This window comes from Maniola hyperantus, chromosome 3, assembly GCF_902806685.2.
Source record: "Maniola hyperantus chromosome 3, iAphHyp1.2, whole genome shotgun sequence".
NCBI lineage: Eukaryota > Metazoa > Arthropoda > Insecta > Lepidoptera > Nymphalidae > Maniola > Maniola hyperantus.
In genome coordinates, this window is record NC_048538.1 from 9,299,812 (window position 1) to 9,324,929 (window position 25,118).

General features: G+C 36.2%; 2 protein-coding genes across 2 annotated transcripts; both read left to right on the forward strand.

Annotated features, from left to right (window-relative positions):
• Window positions 1–1,037: 1,037 nt before the first annotated feature.
• Window positions 1,038–14,502, forward strand: LOC117996319 (protein singles bar-like). The gene is made up of 5 exons (XM_034984374.2): window positions 1,038–1,166; window positions 4,358–4,479; window positions 8,889–9,077; window positions 9,457–9,579; window positions 10,745–14,502. Exons 2-5 carry the CDS (start codon window positions 4,366–4,368, stop codon window positions 10,817–10,819), a joined length of 501 nt encoding a protein of 166 aa, XP_034840265.1. The 5' UTR covers window positions 1,038–1,166; window positions 4,358–4,365; the 3' UTR covers window positions 10,820–14,502.
• Window positions 14,503–16,088: 1,586 nt separating this feature from the next.
• sing (MARVEL domain-containing protein sing) lies at window positions 16,089–23,052 on the forward strand. Its single transcript, XM_034984370.2, has 4 exons — window positions 16,089–16,736; window positions 19,614–19,796; window positions 21,659–21,799; window positions 22,821–23,052. Exons 1-4 carry the CDS (start codon window positions 16,593–16,595, stop codon window positions 22,896–22,898), a joined length of 546 nt encoding a protein of 181 aa, XP_034840261.1. The 5' UTR covers window positions 16,089–16,592; the 3' UTR covers window positions 22,899–23,052.
• Window positions 23,053–25,118: the final 2,066 nt, after the last annotated feature.

Genomic DNA, 25,118 nt, shown 5'->3' on the forward strand with positions numbered 1-25,118 from the left:
TACCACGCCTGGCTAATGCGGATTGGCAGACTTCACATACCTTGAGACCATTATGGAGAACTCTCAAGCATGCAGGTTTCCTCACGATGTTTTCCCTTCACCGTTAAAGCAAGTGATATTTAAATGCTTAAAACGTACATACCTACATAACATGCTTCTATGATTGAATATGAAAGCGTTAGCCGTTAACTGGATTCATTCGAAATCAAAAACCTACAGTTACCACCTACAGCTACCCAACGACTATACCTAAAAATATAGTCAATACTTAATAGCAATCACTAACAATTTATAACGTAGGTACAACTACCAATAGATATTAAAATTAAAACAATGAATCATAAATAGGAATTATTATCATCGCTACTCGTAATTGCTCGGTATATATTTTTACAGAAAATCAAGACAACAATAATCAGAAGTAGTTAGTTATTTACTTATTTCAAACACTGTGACTCAAAGGCGTGTTTCAAATATAACACAGGTTCCTCACGATGTTTCCTTCACCGTTAAAGCAAGTGATATTTAATTAATTAAAAACCGCACATAACTCCGAAAAGTTAGAGGTGTGTGCCCGGGATCGAACCCCCGACCTCCGATTAGAAGGCGGACCGTCCTAACCACTAGGCTATCACAGCTTTTATCGCATATATCGCATATACTTACTTACTATAAAAGTGCGGATTGGCAGACATCACACACCTTTGAGAACAGTATCGAAATTTCTCAGGCGTGCACAGATTATCTCACAATGTTTCCTTCACCGTTAAAGCAAGTGACCGGGAATCGACCCTCCGACTTCCCGAATAGGAGGCCAACAACTTCTTAACCACTAGGCTATCACCGCTATTCATTTTATTAATTATTATTTACAGCTTGGTAATATTGTTTTCAGTCCATAGGGATTAGGGGTAAACAAAACTGATGGATGTGCACCTAAATAACTAGATATATGAATTAATTCAGAGAGCTTGCACTTCGATGTTATTCCTATAAACGTCTGACGTTAATCGTTCGCATGCGCCAATGACTCAGATCCTTGGCCTGAGACGTGGGTGTAGCCGCTCCATAGAGTAAGTCGCTCGGCAGCGTCCAGTCGTGTTAACGCGCTGTGTCCCTTACGCTTTATTTATAACGTTTGTACCAGCTGTAGCAGATAACCAATCGTGAGTTGATACATCATTATTTTAGCACTTTATATGACACCAAATTGTCAGCGTAATATTGGTTATTACAATATTACATACCTACTAATTATTTATTACTCTGAGTTATATTTGAAACACGCCTTTGAGTCACAGTGTTTTGAAATAAGTAAATAACTAACTACTTCTGATTATTGTTGTCTTGATTTTCTGTAAAAAAATGTACTGAGCAATTAAGAGTAGCGATGATAATAATTCCTATTTATGATTCATTCATTGTTTTAATTTTAATATCTATTGGTAGTTGTACCTACGTTATAAATTGTTAGTGATTGCTATTAAGTATTGACTATATTTTTAGGTATAGTCGTTGGGTAGCTGTAGGTGGTAACTGTTGGTTTTTTTTTTTTTTTTTTTCTTCTTCTGGCTTTACACAGATTAGCCAATGTCAGGTACTGTAGGTTTTTGATTTCGAATGAATCCAGTTAACTGCAAACGCTTTCATATTCAAATATAGAAGCATGTTAGATGTCACTTTATTTATATACGTCATGGAAGAAGAAAGTAATAATTTGATAATATAATAAGTAGTTACTTACCTATCGTTTTAAAAGAGCATTGATAGCCTAGTGGCTGGGGTTAGGGGTTGGTGGTTCGATCCAGTAAGCTTTCGGAGTTAAGTATGTACGTTTTAAGCATTTAAATATCACTTGCTTCAACTCTGAAGGGAAACATCGTGAGGAAACCTGAGAGTTCTCCATAATAAGCTCAATGGTTTAGAATAGAATAGAATAGAATAGAATGTTTTTTTATTCATGTAAACTTTTTAAAAGTGCTTATGAATAGTCAGGTAGTTTTAATTTACCACTGGTTCGGAATGCCGTTCCTACCGAGAAGAACCAGCAAGAAACTCGGCGGTTGCTCTTTTTAATTTTTCAATTTACAATGTTATTATACCGTACTATACAAGCCATTGCAGCCCCGTGCATTGCTGGAGCGAGTCAAATCCAAGCTTTTTTATCGTTTACATAGTCTGCGACTGTATAATATGCTTTTTTTAGGAGCATACTTTTAACACATTTTTTAAACTTGTGTAAAGGCAAGTCTAAAATTGGTTGTGGAATTTTATTATAAAATATTACACTCATTCTCACAAATGACTTTCGCACCTTCCAGAGGCGGAGCGCAGGAGTAGCCAGCTTATTTCTGTTTCTAGTTTGCCTATCATGGAGATCACTGATTTTTTTGTAACTGTGAATGTTTTGTCGTACAAAAATTATATTATTGTAAATATATTGGGAAGCTACTGTAAGAATACCTATTTCCTTAAATATCTCTCGTAGGGAATCGCGCGGTTTTAAATTATAAATTGCACGTTTGTGAAGTAGGCCAATCCGCACTTGGCCAGTGTGGTGGACAATAGCTAAACCCTGTGGCTATGCTCTTCTCATTCTGAGAGAAGACTCGTGCTCAGTAGTGAACCGGCGATGGGTTGATAATAATGATGACTGATTTTGTTAATCGAAGTTATAATGGTCTGCATCATGGTGTATCATAATATTATACGTAGGTTAAATTAAACGAGCTCAAAATAGCTATTTTCCCTGTTCCGATGTCGCAATTTTATGGAACGCTTTTATCCTCAAAACCGTGAATTAGGTCGGTATGTTGCCTATGTTGGTACTTGCCTCTGAATATATGTATACGTCCCTCTTATAAGTCAAATCAATACTTATAATAAAATACTAAATATAACTACTTATTGAATATCAAAGTTTGATAAGCAGAGTTAGATCCAAAACTAAAAACTGGCCAAGTGCGAGTCAAAATTGCCCGCCAACAATTTCGCACCTACCTTGTATTAAAAGATGTAAATTGTTATTTTCTTTAATTGATCTCCGGGCCTCCCACCTCAAATACAAATCGGTTTGTTTGGGGCTGCATAACCAAGTTTGTTTGTAAACTTATTTTTGATTTCTAAAAATCTGTGATGAGTTAGTTTTATTTTTTATTTTTAAGGTTCCATACCTCAAAAGGAAAAATGGAACCCTTATAGGATCACTTTTTTGTCTGTCTGTCTGTCTGTCAACTTATAGGGTACTTCCCGTTGACACAGAACCATATGGATTCGATACAAGTAGGTACCTACTTTTCTTTCGATACAAATTAAGTATCGAAAAAAATATTACTGAATCCTTAATTATTAGTACTTTTAACTAATAATAACATTAACTATCCCACTGCTGGCCACCCGTCCACATATATATCTCTTCTTGGAGACAGTATTTAGGCATAGACATACGTAATTACTATATTTTTCGATTGTTATGAATCGTCGTGCTCTTCAGATGCTATATTTTGGTACATAAACTGAAGTAGGTACTTAGAGGTATGTGCTTCCATTTAATGTGCAGTTTATTTATTCGCGGCAGCAGCCGTGCAGGCGACCTCGGCACACAAACCTTGCGGTCGCCAACACGTCGACCTAGCACGCCGTTTTCGGTGATGACACACCATTTCCCTTTCAACTGGTTCCATTTTAGGGTTCCGTACCCTACGGGTAAACATGGAGCCCTGTTAATGTCACTCTGTTGTCTGATTTGTCTGTCCGCGGGTCACGGCTCTTTAGCTCGTAGACGAAATGAGTTACAATTACAAACCTGTTTTAGTATTTGGTTTAGAACGTCGACCCAAAACCAAATGATATTGAAATATTACTTACTTAAATAATTTTTCATAGGAGCTCCTTCCCACACATGAACAAGGATGCGGAAAATAAAACTTCTTGCCGTTTTGTTCACTCATGAACTTTGGACTCAAGCCAGAACTTTAGCCCAGTTTAAGGACGTTTTGCTTGGAAATAAGTTCAGATTTGTATTCATGTGGGTCCATAAATGTCCGTATGAAAAAAATATTAATTTTTAAATTAATTAAAAAAAATAATTAATTTAATATTTAAATTTAATAATTTAATTTAAAAGTAGGAATAGTTCGCGACAAGTTGAGATGGCAATCGGGGTATGAGGTGGAGGTCACCCCGCACACCCGCACGTCATCTGCGCTCGCCGGCACCGGGTTAGCGCGGGGGCTGAACTCGAGTGTGCGGGGCGTCCCCTTCCCGATTGCTATTTCAACTTGTCGCGTATTATACCTACACTATTTTGTTCGCCAGCTCCTCAATTACCTAATACATAAGATACTTATCATTCCAGCTGCAGCCATGTCGCACTCGGTCACAATAACGAGGACGACGACTGTCGCATCTGGCAGCACAATGTTCGTTAACACCGGTTATCTGGGCACCTTCCCAGGACTATTGAAACTCGCACAACTGGTAATCATACTTTATTGTTATTAGATCTAAGCATTTTTAGGGTTCCGTACCGGTGAAAAAGAGGAACCCTTATAGGATCAATTCGTTATCTGTCTGTCGTGTCTATCACGACCCGTCAAGGGAATCGAAATCTATTGGGTACTTCCCGTTGACTACAATAATCATGAAATTTTGCAGCCAGCAATGTCTTTTAGCTTTAGCACAAGTAAAGGGCAAAATCCGAAAACCATGAACACTCACTGACTGACTGACTAATCACGAAATCTCAGAAACTATAAAGCCTACAAACTTGAAATTTGAAACGTAGGTTCTTTCTAGGACGTAGGTGTCAGCTAAGAAACGGTTTTGAAAAATTCCCCCCTAAGGGTGTGAAAGGGGAAATTGAAGGTTGTATGAAAGTCCTATGTTTTTGGAGTTATAGACGTGAAAATCGACATTTAGGTTATTAGCTTTAAATAATAAAAATCTGTAAAAGTCATTTTTGAAAATCCCCCCTTAAAGGTGGTAAAATAGGGGGGAAAAGTTTTTAAAGAACAATTTGAATTATTGTTATTTTAACTTGAAAGAAACGTAGGTTCTTTCTAGGGTGCAAGGGGGATTTTCGTGAAATCCTTTCTTATCCTATTTCACGAAAATCCCCCCCTAAGGGTGTGAAATGGGGGTTGAAAGGTTGTGTGAAAGTCCTATGTTTTTGAAGTTAAAGACATGAAAATCGACATTTAGGTTATTAGCTTTAAATAATAAAAATCTGTATAAGTCAATTTGGGAAATTGGGGGATGAAAAGTTATATGAAAATCCTATGTTTTTGAAGTTAGAGATATGAAAATTGGTATTTAGGTATTCTGGGTTCGTGCTTTAAGGTGAGACTGAGTGAGTAGGTATGTGAGGCCTTTTGAGCCTCATGAGAAACCAGAAATTTTACGCGGACGAAGTCGCGGGCAACTGCTAGTTTTATTGTAATTCCGGTCTAAAGTAGTATGAGTTCAATATACGCTTCACCTCCATACTGTTGGCCGAGTCCGAGCGACCTTCTCGCTTTCTGGCGAAGTGTGTGTGGTGGCGAAGATGGAACATGAAGTAGACGCTTAGATGCATTAAAAAGCTTGTGATTCAGTATCAGTACGTCGTAGATCCGATAAACGGTCGTCAGAGTTAGTTTTTGTCTACCTGCTTTTGAGGGGTGGTTCAGAATCGATAACATGGCTAGGTATATTTGTCTATGGCTAGGTAAAGTTTAAACGTCCGAAACCGGGATGGGTCAACTAGTCTTAGGTATACCGTATAACGTCTAGACAAAATACCTACACATCTCCAATTCTACGTTAGCTAGGTACATTATTAAAGTGCAGTGCAGACTTGTATTTACTTAGCAAAATAACGATAATGGTTGATGAGTGATGACTAAGACGTAGGTATAACGTTGGTTCACGGACTGTTTATATCATCTCTAGTGAGTCAGGATGAATAGCAGATAAATTGATACACTCGATATTAGTAGCAGGGTATACTACAGTTTATACCGTACCTGGCTTAAGTCTAAAGTTCCGAACTAATGAGTCTAACGACTATATATATACCTACATTGGTATTATCTACACTTACAAATTATAATCATCATATAAATTAATAGGTTCGGTACTTATGTGTCTTGTACGTAAGCTGAGAAAATATGGGTCCTAACTATTCCTACCAATATTTTTTGAGATGTAGCCATGCTTGCGAGACGGTTATCGAGTATCCGTGAGGTCATCGAAGTTGAAATAATAATCTATGTATTTAAATGCGATTATAATACTATTTTAAACCCTTCATGGTTTAGTTTAATTGTAATAGGGAGGTATCTATATCTATATCCTCGTACGTTCTTTACCCACAAACCTTATTATAATGAATAGTACAAACCTTCGGACCAACCATCGGAAATATCTACGAAACTGGCTTAATGACGTCATGCAACGTGCTTGTGGTGGCAATGGTACTGGCAATGGTACTGGTAGAACGTAGTGTTTATATCTGGGTACTGGATACGAGGAAGCGCGAGAGGAAGCGCATTCCAGCGAGGTGTGCAGATATTTCCGACGGGTTGTCCTTGCGATTATACTCGAAAGTACTTGAATGATGGCAGAATGATGTCACCGCTCGCGTCACCATCATAGTTTTTGCGGCTAAGTGTGAAACTGTGAACCAAGACAAATACACGAATCACCATACAATCGCGAAAGAATACCGGCAAGGCGTTGATTTAATATTATTAGCGAGTAAATGAGCAGGCAGGTTATGTGATTACCGCCGCCAATAGGCTAGTTGACACTTTTTTTAAGTTGGTCTTAAATGGTTAATATTTGTCCTATTAGATCAAAAAAAATTAACACTATATTTTTTTGCGCCCTAATTAATTAATTAATTTTTAATTTAAAAATATATTTTTCTTAGACAGGTGAAAACACTGTCGGCCATGTTTGGCCCATAGATTATCTGTGCTCTGACGTCATGCATTTGTAAACAACAGCATAACCTCCCAAAGTTTAATAAACATGACTTCTATACTAGTTTACATGAAAAATATAGTAATTATCGTTATTGTATCATCCGAGAATGTAAAAAACGCATCGATAAAGACCACAGGAAAGTTGTGGATTAGAGTGCCCAGTGAAATAAATATACGTAACACGCGAAGACTTGCTTAAAGGGATCCTATATGACAAAGACTTCAACCCAAATTTATTTTTGCAAAGATCAGTTTGTTGTAAGTCTTACTTAATAACTTATTCAATTTATAAAGAGAAACGTAATTTTTTTACGTTTACTATGAGTTTTTAGAAATATATAAAAACTAGCTTATGCTCGTGACTTCGCCCGCGTGGACTTCATAAATTTCAAACCCCCATTTAACCCACTCAGGGGTGGAATTTCAAAAAATCCTTTCCTAGTGGATACCTTCTCTTTACCTACAAAGAACACACCCACCAAATTTCATGTATCTAGGACCAGCTGTTTAGATGTTTAGGCTGTGCGTTGATATATAAGTTAGTCAGGACTTTAAATTTTATATATATCGATACTACGTTAGTCCCCGCGTGACATAGGGATGACATTTCTTTGTTTACATATTATTTAATGACGTCACATCATGGCTGACAGCGTTTTCTGCGTTTCAAATAAAAATAAAAACTGTATTTTTTTAAATTGGTTTTATATATCCATCCTGCGTTTTTAAAAATTGTTATTGATATATTTCGTTGTCTTAAGCAAAATACTATAATAAATAATCATTTATTGGACGAAATTAGATATGAGTCAAGTAGCCTATTTGCAGCATATATCCATACCATACCTGTCTGACTGTGCACGAGTCGCGCTAACTATTAAACGGATTTTGATGCATCTCTGTATACTTACGCTAAGCCCATGATGATGAAGATGATGCCCACGACTTCGTCTGCGTGGATTTAGGTTTTTAAAAATTCCATGGCATCATGGCAATCTTTTGATTTTCCAGTATAAAAAGTAGCCTATGCACTTTCTCGGGATTCATAGCTATCTCTGTTGAGATGATTGATGCTGACTGTTTTGGAATTTGACTAACGGGAATTTTTCAAGATTTTGAGGCCCCATAGCATCGCAGGCAAGCACTACAGGGTGACGACTGATAGGTACAAATAATAAGTGTGGAACATGCCTACATTTGCCTAAAATGGCTATAAATAATCCCAGACAACAATAACTAAATTTTTCTGTTTTTTGTGAGGAAATTACTATAATACCTACCTATTAATTATATCGATAAAACATACTCCATCATAATTATACTTGGGTACCTACCTATCTACTTTCAAAAGAATATTCTGCATAAATATCCAGATTTCGATCTCGCAAACGCTCTATTTTCGTCTTTAGTTCGTAAGTAGGTAATTATTCGCATCTGTAGCTGCGCTGCACTAAACAGTGAACAGGCACCTACCTATCATATATGTATTCAGCACAGAAACTACGTAGCAAAGCAAAATATCTAGATTAGCCATTGGTGGTAAATCTCATATTTACTTTACTGTTTAATTATTAAGTATTCGTTTTTTGTATGCAGAGATTTAAACAGTGTTAGATAGGTAGGTGAAGGAAAACATCCCGAGGAAACCTGCATGCCTGAGTGTTCTCCATAATGTTCTCAAAGGTGTGTGAAGTCTACCAAAAAGCACTTGGCTAGCTTGGTGGACTATGGCCAAACCCTTCTCATACTGAGACGAGACTCTTGCTCTGTAGTGAGCCGGCTATGGGTTGATCACTATGATAATGATGATAAAACAGTGCATGTTTTTCTATTGTATTCTGCAATTTGTTGCAGAATGAGACCTGCAAGTTATATTGCTATTAGCCACTTTGCTTACTATGCTGTGTACTTTCGTTTCAGTTGCTTGGTGCAGCATGTGTGGGGGTGGTGGGCTACTACTTGGAGCCAGGCTACACGCGGTACAACGGCCAAAAACCGGAACTGTTCTACCTCCTAGTGGCTGTATCGTTCCTGATTGGCACATTTTGTCTGTTGCTTTCGTGTTTGATATCGCTATCGACGGCTACTATGATATCAAGAACGATGTATGTGAGTATCGATTTCTTTGTCTTATTTATTTAGTGGTCCTACGCATTCAAATCATATTTTTTTATAAATGTTAACAATAATAAGGTAATAGGGACAAGGTCGTTTCAAGAAGTACCTACTGCCTTCTTCTTATCCTCCATTTGATGCATCAGTATCGATTATTATTCGAAATCTCATAAAGGAATATGATATGGGCCCTACGTCCTCTATGCAGATCTAGTGGTCCAGGTGTGTCTACGTTAAGTAGGTAAGATAGCCTGCTACCATCTTGTATCATCATCGCTTACCACTAAGTGATCCCAGTGAAACTAGACAGATAATAATATTCTCATTGCAATAGCTTAGTTTCATTTATTTTACGATTTTTTTGTATTTTCAGGAGGTCGTTTACCACGGGATAGCCTTTGTAATGTACCTAGCAGCTGGACTAACACTAATGATAGAAGTAAATCATCAAAAGAGTAGTTATAGAAGTGACTTTGAACCTTATTTAGCAGCAGCGGTAAGAACATTTTGCTAAGATTTTAATCTTATTACCATTATCATAATCTATATATATAAAAGGAAAAGGTGACTGACTGACTGACTGACTGACTGACTGACTGATCTATCAACGCACAGCTCAAACTACTGGACGGATCGGGCTGAAATTCGGCATGCAGATAGCTATTATGACGTAGGCATCCGCTAAGAAAGGATTTTTGAAAATTCAACTCCTAAGGGGGTGAAATAGGGGTTTGAAATTTTGTAGTCCACGCGGACGAAGTCGCGAGCATAAGCTAGTAATACCTTAATGTAAATAAAAACCGGCCAAGTGCAAGTCGGGCCTTGCTCTTTTAGGGCTCCGTACCTATTATGTTTTGGTCACAGCTTAGAAGCTACTTTTACAAATCGTTATTTTAGTATAAGTTCAATATAATATGGTTACCATATATAATTCTTAACTAAAATTCTTAATTCTCAATTAAGTACCTACTTAGTTTAATTTTTGAGATAGACCCCGTCACAAAAATTGTCTAAAAGGGTAACTTTGACGGCCCTCATTTAATTATTTTTAAGATAAAAATAGTGAAAAAGATATTCGTACTCAATGAGCTCTAGACAATGATACCTCACATGCTAGGGTAAGACTTTTTTCCGGCTCCTTTTTCATGTATGAGCCCTCCTGATAAATAATTTAATTGAATTTCTAATTCAATATTAGGTTCTGGGTCGACGTTCTACACCTAGAGACCCATGACAGACAGACAGACTGCAGAGTGACATTAATAGGGCTCCGTTTTACCCTAAACACTACCTACCAAGTAGTGAACTGTAGCAATCAGGCTGTGTTGAGGTTTTAGATTTAATTTAATTTATTTTAAAGTTTTAATTTAGATTTAAGTTTATTTTATAGAATTGTTAGCTATTATATCACCTATTTGATTCAATAAAAAGTATAGTATCTAAGTAAAAAACTTACAATGGGGAATAATTTCAGTAAACATTTCTTGTTGAGTAAAATCCGGAAAAAAACCTATTTAATTATTGTTGATAAATTCCAGAAAAACCATGTAAAATACATTGAGAAAATGCCTAGTCGTATGATAATAATATTATTAACTAAGTATGTAAAACTAGACAGTGTATGTAATCCCTTTTGCTATTTTGAATTTTTCACATTTCAGGTAATGGGTTTGGTGATGGCGGTTCTCTACTTGCTAAGTACCTTCTTGGCGAATCGTTCCTATCGAGGCATTTGAACTACTACGCTTTAATAAACACAGGAGAAGCATTTTAATTTTTTTTAATTGTACAAACTTGTTTTTTAACAGATTGCATTAAGAATTTTTCTTCTTGATACTTAGTTTATAAGTATTGTTAGTATTTGATTTACTTGCCGTCCTGCTGGTTATTTTAAACCAATCACGAAAAAAACCAGCCAAAAGCGAGTCAGACCCGCCTAACAAGAGTTCCGTAGTTTAGAAAGAAACATATACATACTTGCAAAAATAATTATTTGATTAAAATAATAATTTACCGTCTCAAAAACAAGTCCTCTTTGGGACCGCAACACTTGCTGAAAGTTGCCTGAAACTGAAAGTTGCCGAACTATGTGCCCTGCCCATTGCCGCTTCAGCTTCGCAATCCGTTGACATAATATGTTCGTTACTCTAGTTCACCGGACCCGGAGGATCTCCTCATTTCTGATTTGATCACGTAGAGAAACTCCGAGCTCTCTCCATCGCCGGCTGGGTGACTCTGAGCCCATAAGGCCCATAGTTAGCGACCATTCCTCACATCCATATTATGTTATCACTGGCAACAACACGCGCTGTTCGAGACTTTGCTCTTCAAGCACTGAGGAATTTCGGGCAAGAAGACAAGCATTGTGACAGACGGACGGACTTATAAATTGGCCCGTACAGTAGATAAGAGATTCCTTCTTTCCTACTAAGGGTTCCTTGTCCAAAGGGTGCCACCGGGACCCTATTACTAAGCCGCCGCTTTCCATCCGTCCGTCCGTCCGTCTGTCTGTGTCAGTCAGCGGTAAATAGTCTCTGGTCAGCGGGCTGTATCTCGTGAACCGTTAAGAGATAGAGAGATGATATTTTCATAAAATGTGCATTTCTATTGCCGCTATAACAACAAATAATAAAAATTTCAAAATCGCCGCCATGAAAATTAAAAAGTATTATTTCGTTATAAATATTATGTAGGTATAGCTAATCCCTATAAGTGTTTGGTGTTATTTGTATGATGGTACGGAGCCCTGCGTGTGCGAGTCTGACTCGCATTTTATCTATTTTTATCTACTATTCTGGTATAGAACCCTTAATAAAAAAGTTTCAAATCGAAGCGTTTTTACATAGGTCTATGTAGATATACTTACATTTTTGGAACATTTTGGACGCATTCTATATTACTCATACGAATTCAATATTTAAATTATATTACAAATTTGATATTTTCTATATTAATGAGCTTTTATTGTACCTACTAGAATATAAATAAAGTGGACAACTTTCAATGTAGCTTATTTTTGTAAGCTTTTCTATTTTATGCTAACAATCTATCGAATTTAATTCAATAAACTAAGTAGATATATATTATCTACTGAGCTAATTAATTACGTGCCCAATACAAATTCTAAATATTTGCATTTTATCGATTTCATTATGACTATGACTTAATTATTCCGCTCCATTTACTTCATTGTTGTTGTAACTTACCAAAACTATTGAAGTCATACATCACGTTCAAAAAAAGTTCATTCAAGCATGATCAGTAAATAGTTTGGACGCAACGTTGAGCAGCGAGCGGCCAAACTTAGTGCTGGGTAGTTGTGCCGATTAGAGAAAAGAAAGCGGTAGAAAATTAAGGATAGTTACGGTTAAATTAAGCGTTTCCTTTCAGTCACACCGATATTTAACGGCAGTCTTATTTCGGTATCGAAGAAACAAGATATCAACAAAATATCTGATAGTTTCATCAATTATGTTATATTGCGTTTAAGTAATAATTATCAACCCTCATAGGTCCCAGTCGAGAATAGAGAAAACAACCGTAGATGTAGTCCGTACAATATGACTCCTCACGCGCCATTTTAACTCTATGGGTCAACTGTGTCTAATGTCAAAAGTACGGTTCACCTTTAAAATAAGGACTAAAATCGTACTATTGTCATGAAATTTGACACAAAGTTGAAATGGCGCGTGAGGAGTCATTTTTTACCCATTATATGTAGTTTTAAGGGGTAGGTACCTACCGTTATTCAACCGAAACCAAATATTACCCTCATCCATTGATACAGAAAATGCATGATATCGAAATAAATAATATATCGGTATGACTTCATTATATCACTAAATACTCGTACCTATCAATTTTTTCCTATAATTCAGTCCCTGGTACCGAAAGCTGCGTACCTATAGCATGTAAATGTTTAAGATAACTTTAACATAATATTATGTATTTATTTTGTATCAAAGAATATTTTTACTTTATTCTCTGAGTGTGCAGTAGTTTATAATTTATCCGTAATACATTTGCGGTAACGACGACCTACGTCGTATTACGTAGGTCCATATGATCAAGATCTGAATAACGTTACATGCCTACTACGTATTTAATTTTTATATTTTCATGAATTTCCTTTAAATATTACCCATGATTATTTATTATAAATGATTACACATTTCTAAGAAGTGGGTATATATCTATTAAGTACTTACCTATAGATTTCCAAGAATAGGAAGTATCTATCTACTTGTTGACTTGACTAATCCTAGCCAGATAGTGTGGCTAATTCCTTTGTACACAATCTCTAAACTAAACAAAAATATCACGTCTAAACCTATTGCTATCCCTTTCATAATGTTGCTTGCGGAAAAGGAAAGCACTAGATTTAGACCTGTTAATTTAGTTTAGTTTAGAGATTGTGTACTAGAGAATCGGCCCCAGTGTTAATATGAAATGCGTAATTAAGTATTATAAGACGAACATAATATGAATGCGATAATTGATCCTTTAATTATAATTTATACGTGATTGACATGTCTAGATAAAATAAAAACCGGCCAAGTGCGAGTCAGGTTCGCGCACCGAGGGTTGCGTACTACAGTCATATTTTTTCAACATTTTGCACGATAATTCAAAAACTATGATGCATAAAAAGAAATAAAAATTTGTTTTAAAATGCACTGGTAAAGCCCTTTCATAAGATACCCCATTTGGTATAGTTATCTTGCTGACTTCGAAAATTGAAAATACTATATATTAATTCATTGACCATAATTTTTTTTGTGTGATGTTACCCTAAGTTCACGGTTTTCAGATTTTTCCCCTTATGTCTGATACTTAACAAGGTCTTAACCTGCCTACCTGCTTTTCATGATTCTAAGTCAACGGGAAGTACCCTGTAGGTTTCTTGACAGACCGATAGACAGCCAGGCAGACAACAAAGTGATAAGTACTATAAGGGTTCCTTTTTTCCTTTTAGGTACGGAACCCTAAAAAACGATAAGAATGTAGGATCACAATTTTTTGTTGTGATTGTGAGGAATTTTTATTTGCAAAAATGTTTTATGTTAAAAAAATAGTTTTTTTACATTGAAAAATTTGAACATTGCGTTACTTTTGCTATAATAAAGCTTTTATCTAGCTCACATGTACATAAGTGGTATGCCTAGATAAAATTGTTTACCTATTACAAATTATAATATTTAGGCATATAATATATCCGGTCTACCGTGTAAAGCGTAAAATACTTAAACATTGTATTACTGTAAAAACTACACATGTATATAAAATAGGATTTTTATATTTTTAATATAAATAACTGTCAATTGTCTTAATGCAGTTAATACTTACGAATTTCTGATAATTTATTTTTTATATTTATTATTTAGTAATATTTTGCTTAGTAAAATTTGAGAAAATTTGAGATTTGTTGTTTTATTTATTGTACCTATCTAAATTAAATTAATTAAAATGAGTAAGTTTAATTATTTTGTTTGCACATACCTACTCGCCAATTTATTTTGAAGGACACTATGGCTAGTTCAGGGGGGTGGTAGTCGCTAACTCCCTCGGTGACCAGCCGTCGTGGGAGTTTACAGTGGTTATTAAGATAGTTTAGTGCGTTTGTAGTTGTTTGTAGGTTGTTAGAGTTAGCGACTACCACCCCCCTGAACTTCAGAATATACGTAACAAAAACAAAGGAAATTTACTCAAACATTTTAACCTGGAAGATAAAGGGGGAGGCCTTTGCTCGCGTTTGGGATGACCTCTGAAAAATTAGATTATTTTAGATTAGATAATTAGAGTTAGATATACCTAATAAGCAATAATATATATATATATATATATATATATATATATATATATATATAAAAAACCAGAAAAAAAGAAGTATATAAGGAAAAAAAAAAGATGTTTATTAAAAAAACATATATATATATATTAAAGAAAAACAAAAAAATTTAGAGGTAGGCTTATAAAAAAAAAATTAAAAAAAATGGCTAGTTGTAACAATACCAAAGAGAAAGGCTTAGTGGTCTGTGTAATAACACCTATTAGGTATTATAAATCGATTGCGACGTTGATCCCCGACCCTGACTCTATGAATTATGAAACCCTCTATAGTACGCGACAGGTCGAGATGGCAATCGGGGAGGGAACGCCTCTTACCCCGATTGCCATCTCAACCTGTCGCGGACAATAGGTATACCTAAGTAACTATTACGACTAGGATTATTTAGTTTTGCTAGACCGTACCGGGCCCGAGCGAGCTGTGCCGCGTCCGAAGCACTAGATTGGGAATTTGTATGTGGTGACATCAGACCGTGCCGTGTCCGAGTCATCCAAGTCTCGTCCGTGTTACGTTTCTGCATACAGAACTGCAATCCGTGGACCGTCTGCACGTCGGACGTGCCTCTGACGACGGCATGACTCGGGCCTGGCACGGTCTAGCATAAATCATCCCTTTCGAGTAAGTGCCCAAATCTAACGCAGTTGCAGGTGCCTACAGAGTGCAGACGTCTAGTTTAAAGTTTAATAACTGTCAAACTCATCTCGATTGGCGTGTTCATGAAGCGCGAATGTTTGGGCACTTACTGGTACTATACGGGTTCATTTTACCATTTTGGTGGGAAACCCTAAATAGATACCTACATACATATTTCAATTTGTACCTGTGTCACTCGAATTTGTAGTACCTACCTTATGAAAAAGACAAGAGTCTCTTTTGCATCAGGTAAGTACTAAAATTGAAAGTGATGCACTAATTCAAATAAGTAGGTACATATCTCGATTTAAATCTTTCAAATACTTATCTAGTCTTGTGGGTTTTCCAGACGTAGTTATGTCTTTGGGCCATGCGCTATATTAAGGTCACTATAAGCAGCTGTAGGTAAACATTAACCCTAAAATAGAGGGACACCCTCCGCATCGCACTCGTGCGGGAACTATTTTTACCACGTGCTCGCAGGCGGCACTACAGATTCAAATTAGGATTTCATCCTGGTATTGTTCTGACGTGCCTGACGTGTTTCTTTATTTTATTAACCTTTTTTATTCAGTAGATACAAATTTATTACAGCAATAAGGCTGTCTTTGCTTGCTATTTTTGTGCTAATATTACACTATTACTTATACCTACTTTGTGACTCCCTATTTGATGTGTAAAAAAGAATTTTGATCAATTCATGCAATGATACGAATTATATAAATATTGATCAAGTTTAAAAAATACCTGTTGGATACGTTCACTAGTTAGATGAAAGTTTGCGCGATTAGATTGTTTAAGAATTGGGTTAAGGGGTAGGTTCAGTGAACTTTTTACGGGATGCGCGGACGCAAACACCTAAATATATTGTGTGACTAATACTAATGTATGAATGGTGAAATGTTTCAACTCTCCTGAATTTCCTGTCGCGGTCGGTACAAACTTCAAATATTTCATTTTGTGTCTGGACGCGGTCTCATTGAAACACACGAACGAACGAGTTTCGAAAAGATTTTTGTTTGTAAACAATGACTCGAGGCCCTACTATAGTGCGAGTGGCTCCGGGGGGTGGTGGTGGCAAAGGAATCAAGTGTTGCTGCTGCAGATGTTGTGAGTGCATCAACTTCGGGTATTTGACATCACAGCACGGCCTCATAAAACTAGCTCAAGCCGTAAGTGCTAAGTATATTTAGAAAATTCTGTACCGGAACAGTTCATTGTTATCATTTAAAGAGTTGGCTGAGTGCAATAACATTAAATGTTATGTACTTAAGTACTTATAAGTTTTCTTTCAACTGTTATGTTCCTTTATCTACTTACAATGATTAACTATAATATTGAATACCTACTCTGCGGCTCGTCTGATGTCGTCCGTTGACTTAGTGGGGGGGTATTCCAACGCTGCGCCTTCCGGTGCGAGGTCGCCATTCCAGCACTTTGAGACCCCAACGTCTATCGATATAGGGAGCCGCTGGATTCAGGCAGCGCAAGATAGAGGCATGTGGAAGGCCCTACAAGAGATCTACGTCCAGCAGTGGACGTCTATCGGTTGATGTTGACGATGATGATGATGATGTTTGTATACTCAAATAGTAGGTACCTACAATCATTGCGAATATATATGACTAGCTTATGCCCGCGACTTCGTTCGCGTGGACTGCACAAATTTCAAAACCCCTATTTCACCCCCTTAGGGTTTGAATTTTCAAAAATCCTTTCTTAACGGATGCCTACGTCATAATAGCTATCTGCATGCCAAATTTCAGCCCGATCCGTCCAATAGTTTGAGCAGTGCGTTGATGATCCGTCAGTCAGTCAGTCAGTCAGTCACCTTTTCATTTTATATATATTATAAGATTGTTGGTGAATTCTTGATAAATTATTCATGAAATATGATTTCACCAATCACAATAAAATATTTTTTACATTCGTCAGTGTGCTGTGCTTATGTCTAAGCGAGTTAGGTTGGTAAACCTAAGTATACACAGGTACTCGATACCTAAGTGATCTCTTCACTAACGGTATGGTAAAATGGTATGTGTATGGATAATAACTAGATAAGAGCTGATACTAATCATAACAATATTATTATTATAAGCGAAGCCACAGGGACTAAGGGACCTACCTGCCTATTGCTATATACAATAAGGCGCGGATCCAGGCCTCAAAAAAGGTTGTCGTCACAGCCACCGGAAAATCGACCATTTGTGCTAGTCAGAGACCTCAGTCTACTCGCTCATGATCGATATTGTGCATTACCTAATTCCTACTACCTACCTACTACAAAGGAGGTTTACAAAATGTATGACTCCCTGACCAAGATTTGGTAGGTACAGTGTATAGTTCCACGTGGGCAAAGCCGTGGGGCTATTACTAGTAAATTAATAAACCTGTAAAATATTACTTTGTTCGCTCACGATTCAAAAATATTTTCCCGCAGAAATTACTCTATTTTTATGTTAAAAAATTGAAAAATATTATATGGTTTAGATATGCCGTGTGATGTCATTAATCGCTTTCCACACAGCGTGATGTTAATAATTATGTTAAAAATATATAAAAATCATGATTTTTTAAATTATTCTCCTTAATAATGATTTCTAGTCCCATAAACTACCGCTATAAAAAAAATCACATCATTTTATTACTACAGTCCAAGCACAGTCTAAGTAGATCCCTAAGTCCTCGAGAGTGAGCAGGTACCCCTGCACGCTGCAGTATCAGGGTTACATTTGTATTGTTACGGGCACGAAATTCATGTGCTAATTTCGACCAGAATCGGAAGGTAGGTAAAAATAAATACCTAACTGGCACTAAAAATAATACGTTGCAATGCAAGATTTAAAACAAATAAGTATTCGAAAGCCAGATAAAATTATCAAAATAAGATAAGAATGTTCAAATGAATTAAACATTAATTTATTCTGAGACTGAGCAACATTTGTGTCTTGTGACTAATGGAATAACATATTCCCACTGGGGACTCGTCCATAATTAGCCAAAACTACAGTTACTCCGAAAGTGGTTATATAGATTCCAGTCCAAGGATTTATAACTTCCATTCCACTAATTATTTATTTAAATTGAACGAGTTTTGTAGAACTTATTTCGAATAACTAAATAAAATATCGGAGAGGTTCGAGTTACTTCTAGATAAAATATTTTTATTATAGAAAATTCCTGACTAACTCGCGGACTGATTCATCATCTCCCGGCCGAACTCTTGGACCTAGAAAACGCATTCCCTATAAAATGTAGACAAGAAATAAGACTGGATTTTTCGAAATTTGCACGGGAACGATCAACGAAGCCACGGACAGTCGCTACTACCTACTAGTATATTGTACTTTGTCACTGTGGCTTGTTCTATACTTCTATAACTAAACTAAAACGACAGATGTTAATGTATCGATAGACTAGCTGACCCACCCCGGCTTCGCTCGGGTGGAATTTAGAAAATCGGCGTGGGGGCGGAATTTGAAAAATACTGAAATAGGCACCAACGTAATTTTTATTTTGTAACCGAAAACCCAAATATCAAATGGAAATAACTTGAAAAATTACGAACTTTCATATAATGTTTCATCCCCTATTTTTATTTATTTTATTTGTAAAAGAACCGCCCACAGAATTATACACACTTAAAATTGCAAAAAATATGTTAATATCGCAGATCGTAGAATATAGAACATACTTAGTAGGTAAATGATATATCCATCAAAACTTTCATCGAGATTATACCTACGGGCTGTAAATGTAAAGTTTAGTGTGGTTTAGAATATCTTAATATTGTCAAATTTTCTTACTTACCTATTTACAACCATCATTCACAATATACTTACCTATTAAAAAGTAAATACAAAAGACAAAAAAACAGAACTTAGTGTTAGTATTATACAATAAGTAGGTATATATGTACTTTATCTCTTTTATTTTTACATAGTCTGTTTTACAAAATCGCAAAGCGTAATTTTATCAGCGAGATTTTAAAACATTTCTTGTAAGAGAGGAGCCGCTTAGCATTCAGGAATACACGATTTTTTTTTCAGATGCTAGGCGGTCTATGTCAAAGCTTGTTAGTAAAGTACGGGCTATCGGAGGCTAGCAGCATGGGCTCCGCGTTCCACGGCTTCCTCACGACCGCTTCAGCCTGCCTCCTCACTACAGCACTCCTGATCACATGCTATGTGCTGTCATCAAACTCGCAACATTTAATACGTCAGTCGATTTTTGTAAGTTCGGATACAATAATATTATTCCAAGACAAAATCTAAGCCAGATATCGATTATCTCTCCATTATCTATGCTCTAATTCTATTTGTTCCTACTTTTATACATATAAATATGTTTACAGAAAATAGACATAATTATGTGCGTTTTAAGTAATTAAATATCACTTGCTTTAACGGTGAAGGAAAACATCGTCAGGAAACCTGTATGCCTGAGAGTTCTGCATAATGTTCTCAAAGGTGTGTGAAGTCTACCAATCCGCACATGGCCAGCGTGGTAGACTATTGGCCAAACCCTTCTCACTCTGAGAGGAGACCCGTGCTTTGCAGTGAGCCGGCGGCGATGGGTTGATCATGATGATCATATTATGTCTACTTAATTACTAAAAAAAACTACAAAACATACCTACTTAAGTTAACATTCTTTATCAAACCATAACATAGAAAAATATGTCTACTTATTTATACAACACGTTGCTAAATTATTATCTCTGATAGAAAGAAAATTGTTTAGGATTATAATAAAACTCTCTGATAACGACATATAAAATCATGTTAAAACTAAGTATCAGTATTTTACAGATGTTATTTTGTCGTCATGATGGTCGTCTGATGGAAAAAATTATAAAGGCTTCACGCGATGATCCACATTAGACCGCCATCCACAAAATTGAGCTTCGTCCTTAAAAACTACTTCAGTCCGTGGCGCATCTATGCCACAAAACAGATACTAAGTATGTATTTTGTGTTTATGTTTCGTACCTACCAACCAACGTGCGTACTGCCTTAGAAGTCAAAAGTTGGTCGTGATCATCGGCTCATGCCCGGAATGGGCTAATGTGAATCATCTCTTAATCTAACTAAATATATACCTACGCGTTAAATTTACAATGGGGTAAAGTTGTAAAAATTCTATCTATGTATTAATTTGTTTTGTTTTAATCCCTTGCTGAAAAACAAATACAGCAAAACTATAAAACAATTAGGTAGTAAATTAATTCACTAATTTAATGGACAAACTTTAGTTATCTAAGGATCTAAAGTGTGCATAATGATAACCTTAATAACGTCAGCGCAAGGTAATCTTAGAAATCTTCAAGTGGTACTTTAGCAGTATCTATAGGACTCTATCCATGCTCTATCGAATCACGTTATTAACATTATGTTATTATGATATCACGTATTTCTATTTTCTTCAATTATTTTACATTAGTTCAACTCATAGATACCTAATTGTAACAATTTAAACTATGATGGAACTAGTCTGAAAATTTCGTGTTTATCAATGGGTGAAAATTTCATACATTCATCAATTTTCTAAATTATGAACCTAATTTATGTTTTGCCGTGGTATTCGAGAGGGCATAAAGTCGGATTTATTTATTTATTTGACTAGGTGCTTTACAAAAAAATCTGATTTGGCCCCCCGTGGCCCAGAACCTGGGTACGCCCATGGCCCTATATTATATCTACCTATTAATTAATTAATTTATTTTTATTACTTGAAAATTTATCGAATGTTCGTCAATGATTTTTGTTCTTATAGGTAGTACCTAAATAATGTAACATGAAAATTCAGTGTAGGCATAGTTTTTCACAAACACAACATAAAAAACAAAAAACTATAAGCGTCGTTTTATCGAAACTACCTTTTAGATGCCCTCTCGATTACCTCGGCAGAACTTGGAGATATACCTTATATAAGAAATTGACTTTTCACTTCGCAATGTATCGGTAATACCGTTTAATTCTGATCCAGTAAAATGCGTAGGTAAATATCGGAGAAGAATTTCATACAGAAGTAGGCTCCAGTAGGTTGCTTACGTACTAATTGATTACTCAATTAAATATTATATTGTTTACAGGAGACGGTATTTAACGCTGTTGCCTGCTTTATGTATTTGTCGGCATCGTCTTACATGGGCGTTGCTGTCAACTTCTATCTGTATCCACGATATGCTCTCGTCAATATGTACGCTGCCTATCCCGCGATGACTGCTGTATATGTAAGTATTAATCATATCTCATCATCGTATTATAGATAGAGGCCGACGTTGGATCTTCTTCTTTGTCGTTACGCTCTGGACCACCTCATCTGTGCTCTGGGCAGAGCTTTCGTAGTCGTCACTGCAGCAGTGCTGTGGCACGCTTAACAGTGCATCTACGTTCCTCTCTGATGGCTGCCTACATATATATAGGTGGATGTGTGTGATGCGAATGCTAAAGCCGATTAAAGCACTGATGGAGTGAGATAGATTGCATACTAGATATCTCACTAATTTAAAGGAGAGTAGGTAAGTCTGTAAGCTGTGATAGCCCGGTGGTTAGGACGTCCGCCTTCTAATCGGAGGTCGGGGGTTCGATCCCGGACACGCACCTCTAACTTTTCGGAGTTATGTGCATTTTAATAAATTAAATATCACTTGCTTTAACGATGAAGGAAAACATCGTGAGGAAACTTGCATGCCTGAGAGTTCTCAATAATGTCCTCAAAGGTGTGTGAAGTCTACCAATCCGCACATGGCCAGCGTGGTAGACTATGGCCAAAAACCCTTCTCACTCTGAGAGGAGACCCGTGCTCTGTAGTGAGCCGGTAATGGGTTGATCATGATGATGAGGTATGTCTATGTGGGAGCCACCACCACCACCACCACCACTACCACCACCACCACCAGGTGGTGGGGTCACCAGCAGTGGGAGGGATTAAAAATGACAGAATTGGCAGGGTTAATATTATATGGCTAATTAAGTTTAAATATATATAAATAAAATAAATCAAAATGTAAATATAATAAATCTAATTACTAAATAATTTTAAATACATATCAAAAATTGCGTGACCGGCAGGAATCGAACCTGCATCTTCTGGGTTCGATTGTGCCGGTCACGCAATTTTTGATATGTATTTAATTTTTTTTAGTAATTTCCTTGAAGTGTAGGTAAACACTAAAAAATTATAAAAAATATAAATCTAATTGTTAGACATAATAATATTATATACTCATATATTGTTTTTGTCTTTTTCAGTATATCGGCGTGATCGTCGGTATTCTACATGGAGTGGATGCCTATTTATCGTATAAATATCATAAAGGACTACGATGAGAGATAATTACTTTATTTATACTATATTATTTTATTTATAAACACAATTAATTAATTAATTACCGTACCTACTCTATGTCAGTTTAAGTAACTTTAATTTTTTTATAATTAATTCATTCCTAAATAATAAAAATTGCCAAAGATAAAATTTAAATGTGTATTATATTTTCTGATGATATTATATTATATAATAGATGATGCCCGCGACTTCATCCGCATGGATTTAGATTTTTAAAAATCCCGTGGGAACTCTTCAATTTTCCGGGATTAGAGTAGCCTATGTCCTTCCCCAGGATGCAGCTGACTCTGTATAGCTACCAAATTTCATGAAAATCGGTTAAACTGTTGGGCCGTGAAAAGCTAGCAGACAGACACACTTTACCAAAATACTATTACGATTAAGATTTTAACTAATTCATCATCATCAACCCATCGCCCTGCCTAATAATATCCCACAATGCATTATGAAGAAATTTTAACCTTGTAGGTTTACACTTTCCTCAAGTCACGATTTCCTTCTCCGTTTTAAGCGAATGCTATTTAATTGCATAGAACGGCATGAACTTACTATTATATTATATTCTGTGATGGCATCCAAGCCCGACCCCGCGAACAGGAGACCGATCAGGCTATCACCGCTTACTTAACCAGAATGCTATATCACCTAATTCGCCTAATTTTTTTTTGTTCTCTCTTTCTCTTCTATTTGCGATCAGTCCCTGGACTATAAACAGATTGGAGGTTCGTAAATGTTCACAGTTTAGGCTTTGCACATCCAGCGAGGTGACATTCCTTCTTTAATTTTTTTTTTTTTTTTTTTTCTACCATAAAGCACCATTATAAAATGGTAGCTTTATTGCTACTACCATCTAGCCTATGGGCTAATAAGTAATATTATTCTAGCTTAAACTTCTACTTATGATTAATTTTTAAATCTAATTTACAGTCCAGTAACTGTCCTTAGTTTATTCTAACACGTACTTACAGTTCACTATGTTCTTGTGACCTAGAAAAATAAAGTAGCACAAGCACTATTACACAAACGCAGCACTTATGTACTTTTTAACACTAATTCGAACGGCTTGGTTCTTTTGAGCCTCCTTTTGATGTCCATGTTATCTAGAAGCTTCACAGCCTCCAAATTAACATGATGGCGAAGTCGATGTTGGTGAGCTTCTGCGTACTTTTGGATGATTTTGTTTACGAACTCTATCTTAAGGTCCCTGTGGAGATCGTGATTTCTTACATACCAGGGTGCATTTGTTATTTCCCTGAGTACTTTGTTCTGGAATCTCTGTATTACTTGAACATTGGTCGGTTTAGTACACCCCCAGAGTTGTATACCATACGTCCATACAGGCATCAGAACTTGCTTGTATAGCATAAGTTTATTATGTAATGAGAGCGTTGAATGCCTTCCAAGCAGCCAATACATTTTTTTGCAGCGTAATTCTAACTCCTCACGTTTCTTTTTAACATGAGCTTTCCATCGAAGCTTTGTGTCTAGCGTCATACCCAAGTACTTCGCTGTATTTACGTAGGGAATAAGTTGCCGATTTAGATAAATTGGGTGATATTTTGGTAACTTATTGGTAAAATCTATATGCATAGATTTCGACTCGTTTAGCTTAATTCGCCACTTTATAGTCCAATCGTTGACTTTATTTATGGCAGCTTGAACTTTTTCTACTGCTTCTTCGTGACTTTCTCCAGTTGCTATTATGGCAGTATCATCAGCGAATGTTGCAATAGTGTTATTTTCTAGTGCTGGAATATCACAGGTGTATAATAAGTACAGGACCGGACCTAAGACACTTCCTTGTGGTACCCCAGCTTTAATTTCCTTGAGTTCAGAATACGCATCTTCTTGACGAACTCTAAACCACCTATTTGAGATGTATGATTCAAGAATATCAGCAAATGACTTTGGTAGCATATTTCTGAGTTTATAGATAAGCCCTTCGTGCCACACTTTATCGAAAGCTTGTGCTACGTCTAAAAAGACTGTAGAACACACTTTCTTATTTTCTAATGATTTCTCTATTATGTCAGTAATTCTGTGGACTTATCGTTGAATGTTTTTCACGGAATCCAAATTGGTGATCTGGTATTAATTTTCTCTCCTCTAGTATAGGTTTTAGTCTCTTGAGTAACAGTTTTTCAAATAATTTTGAAATAACTGGTAATAAAGAGATTGGTCTGTATGACGTTGTTTCATGG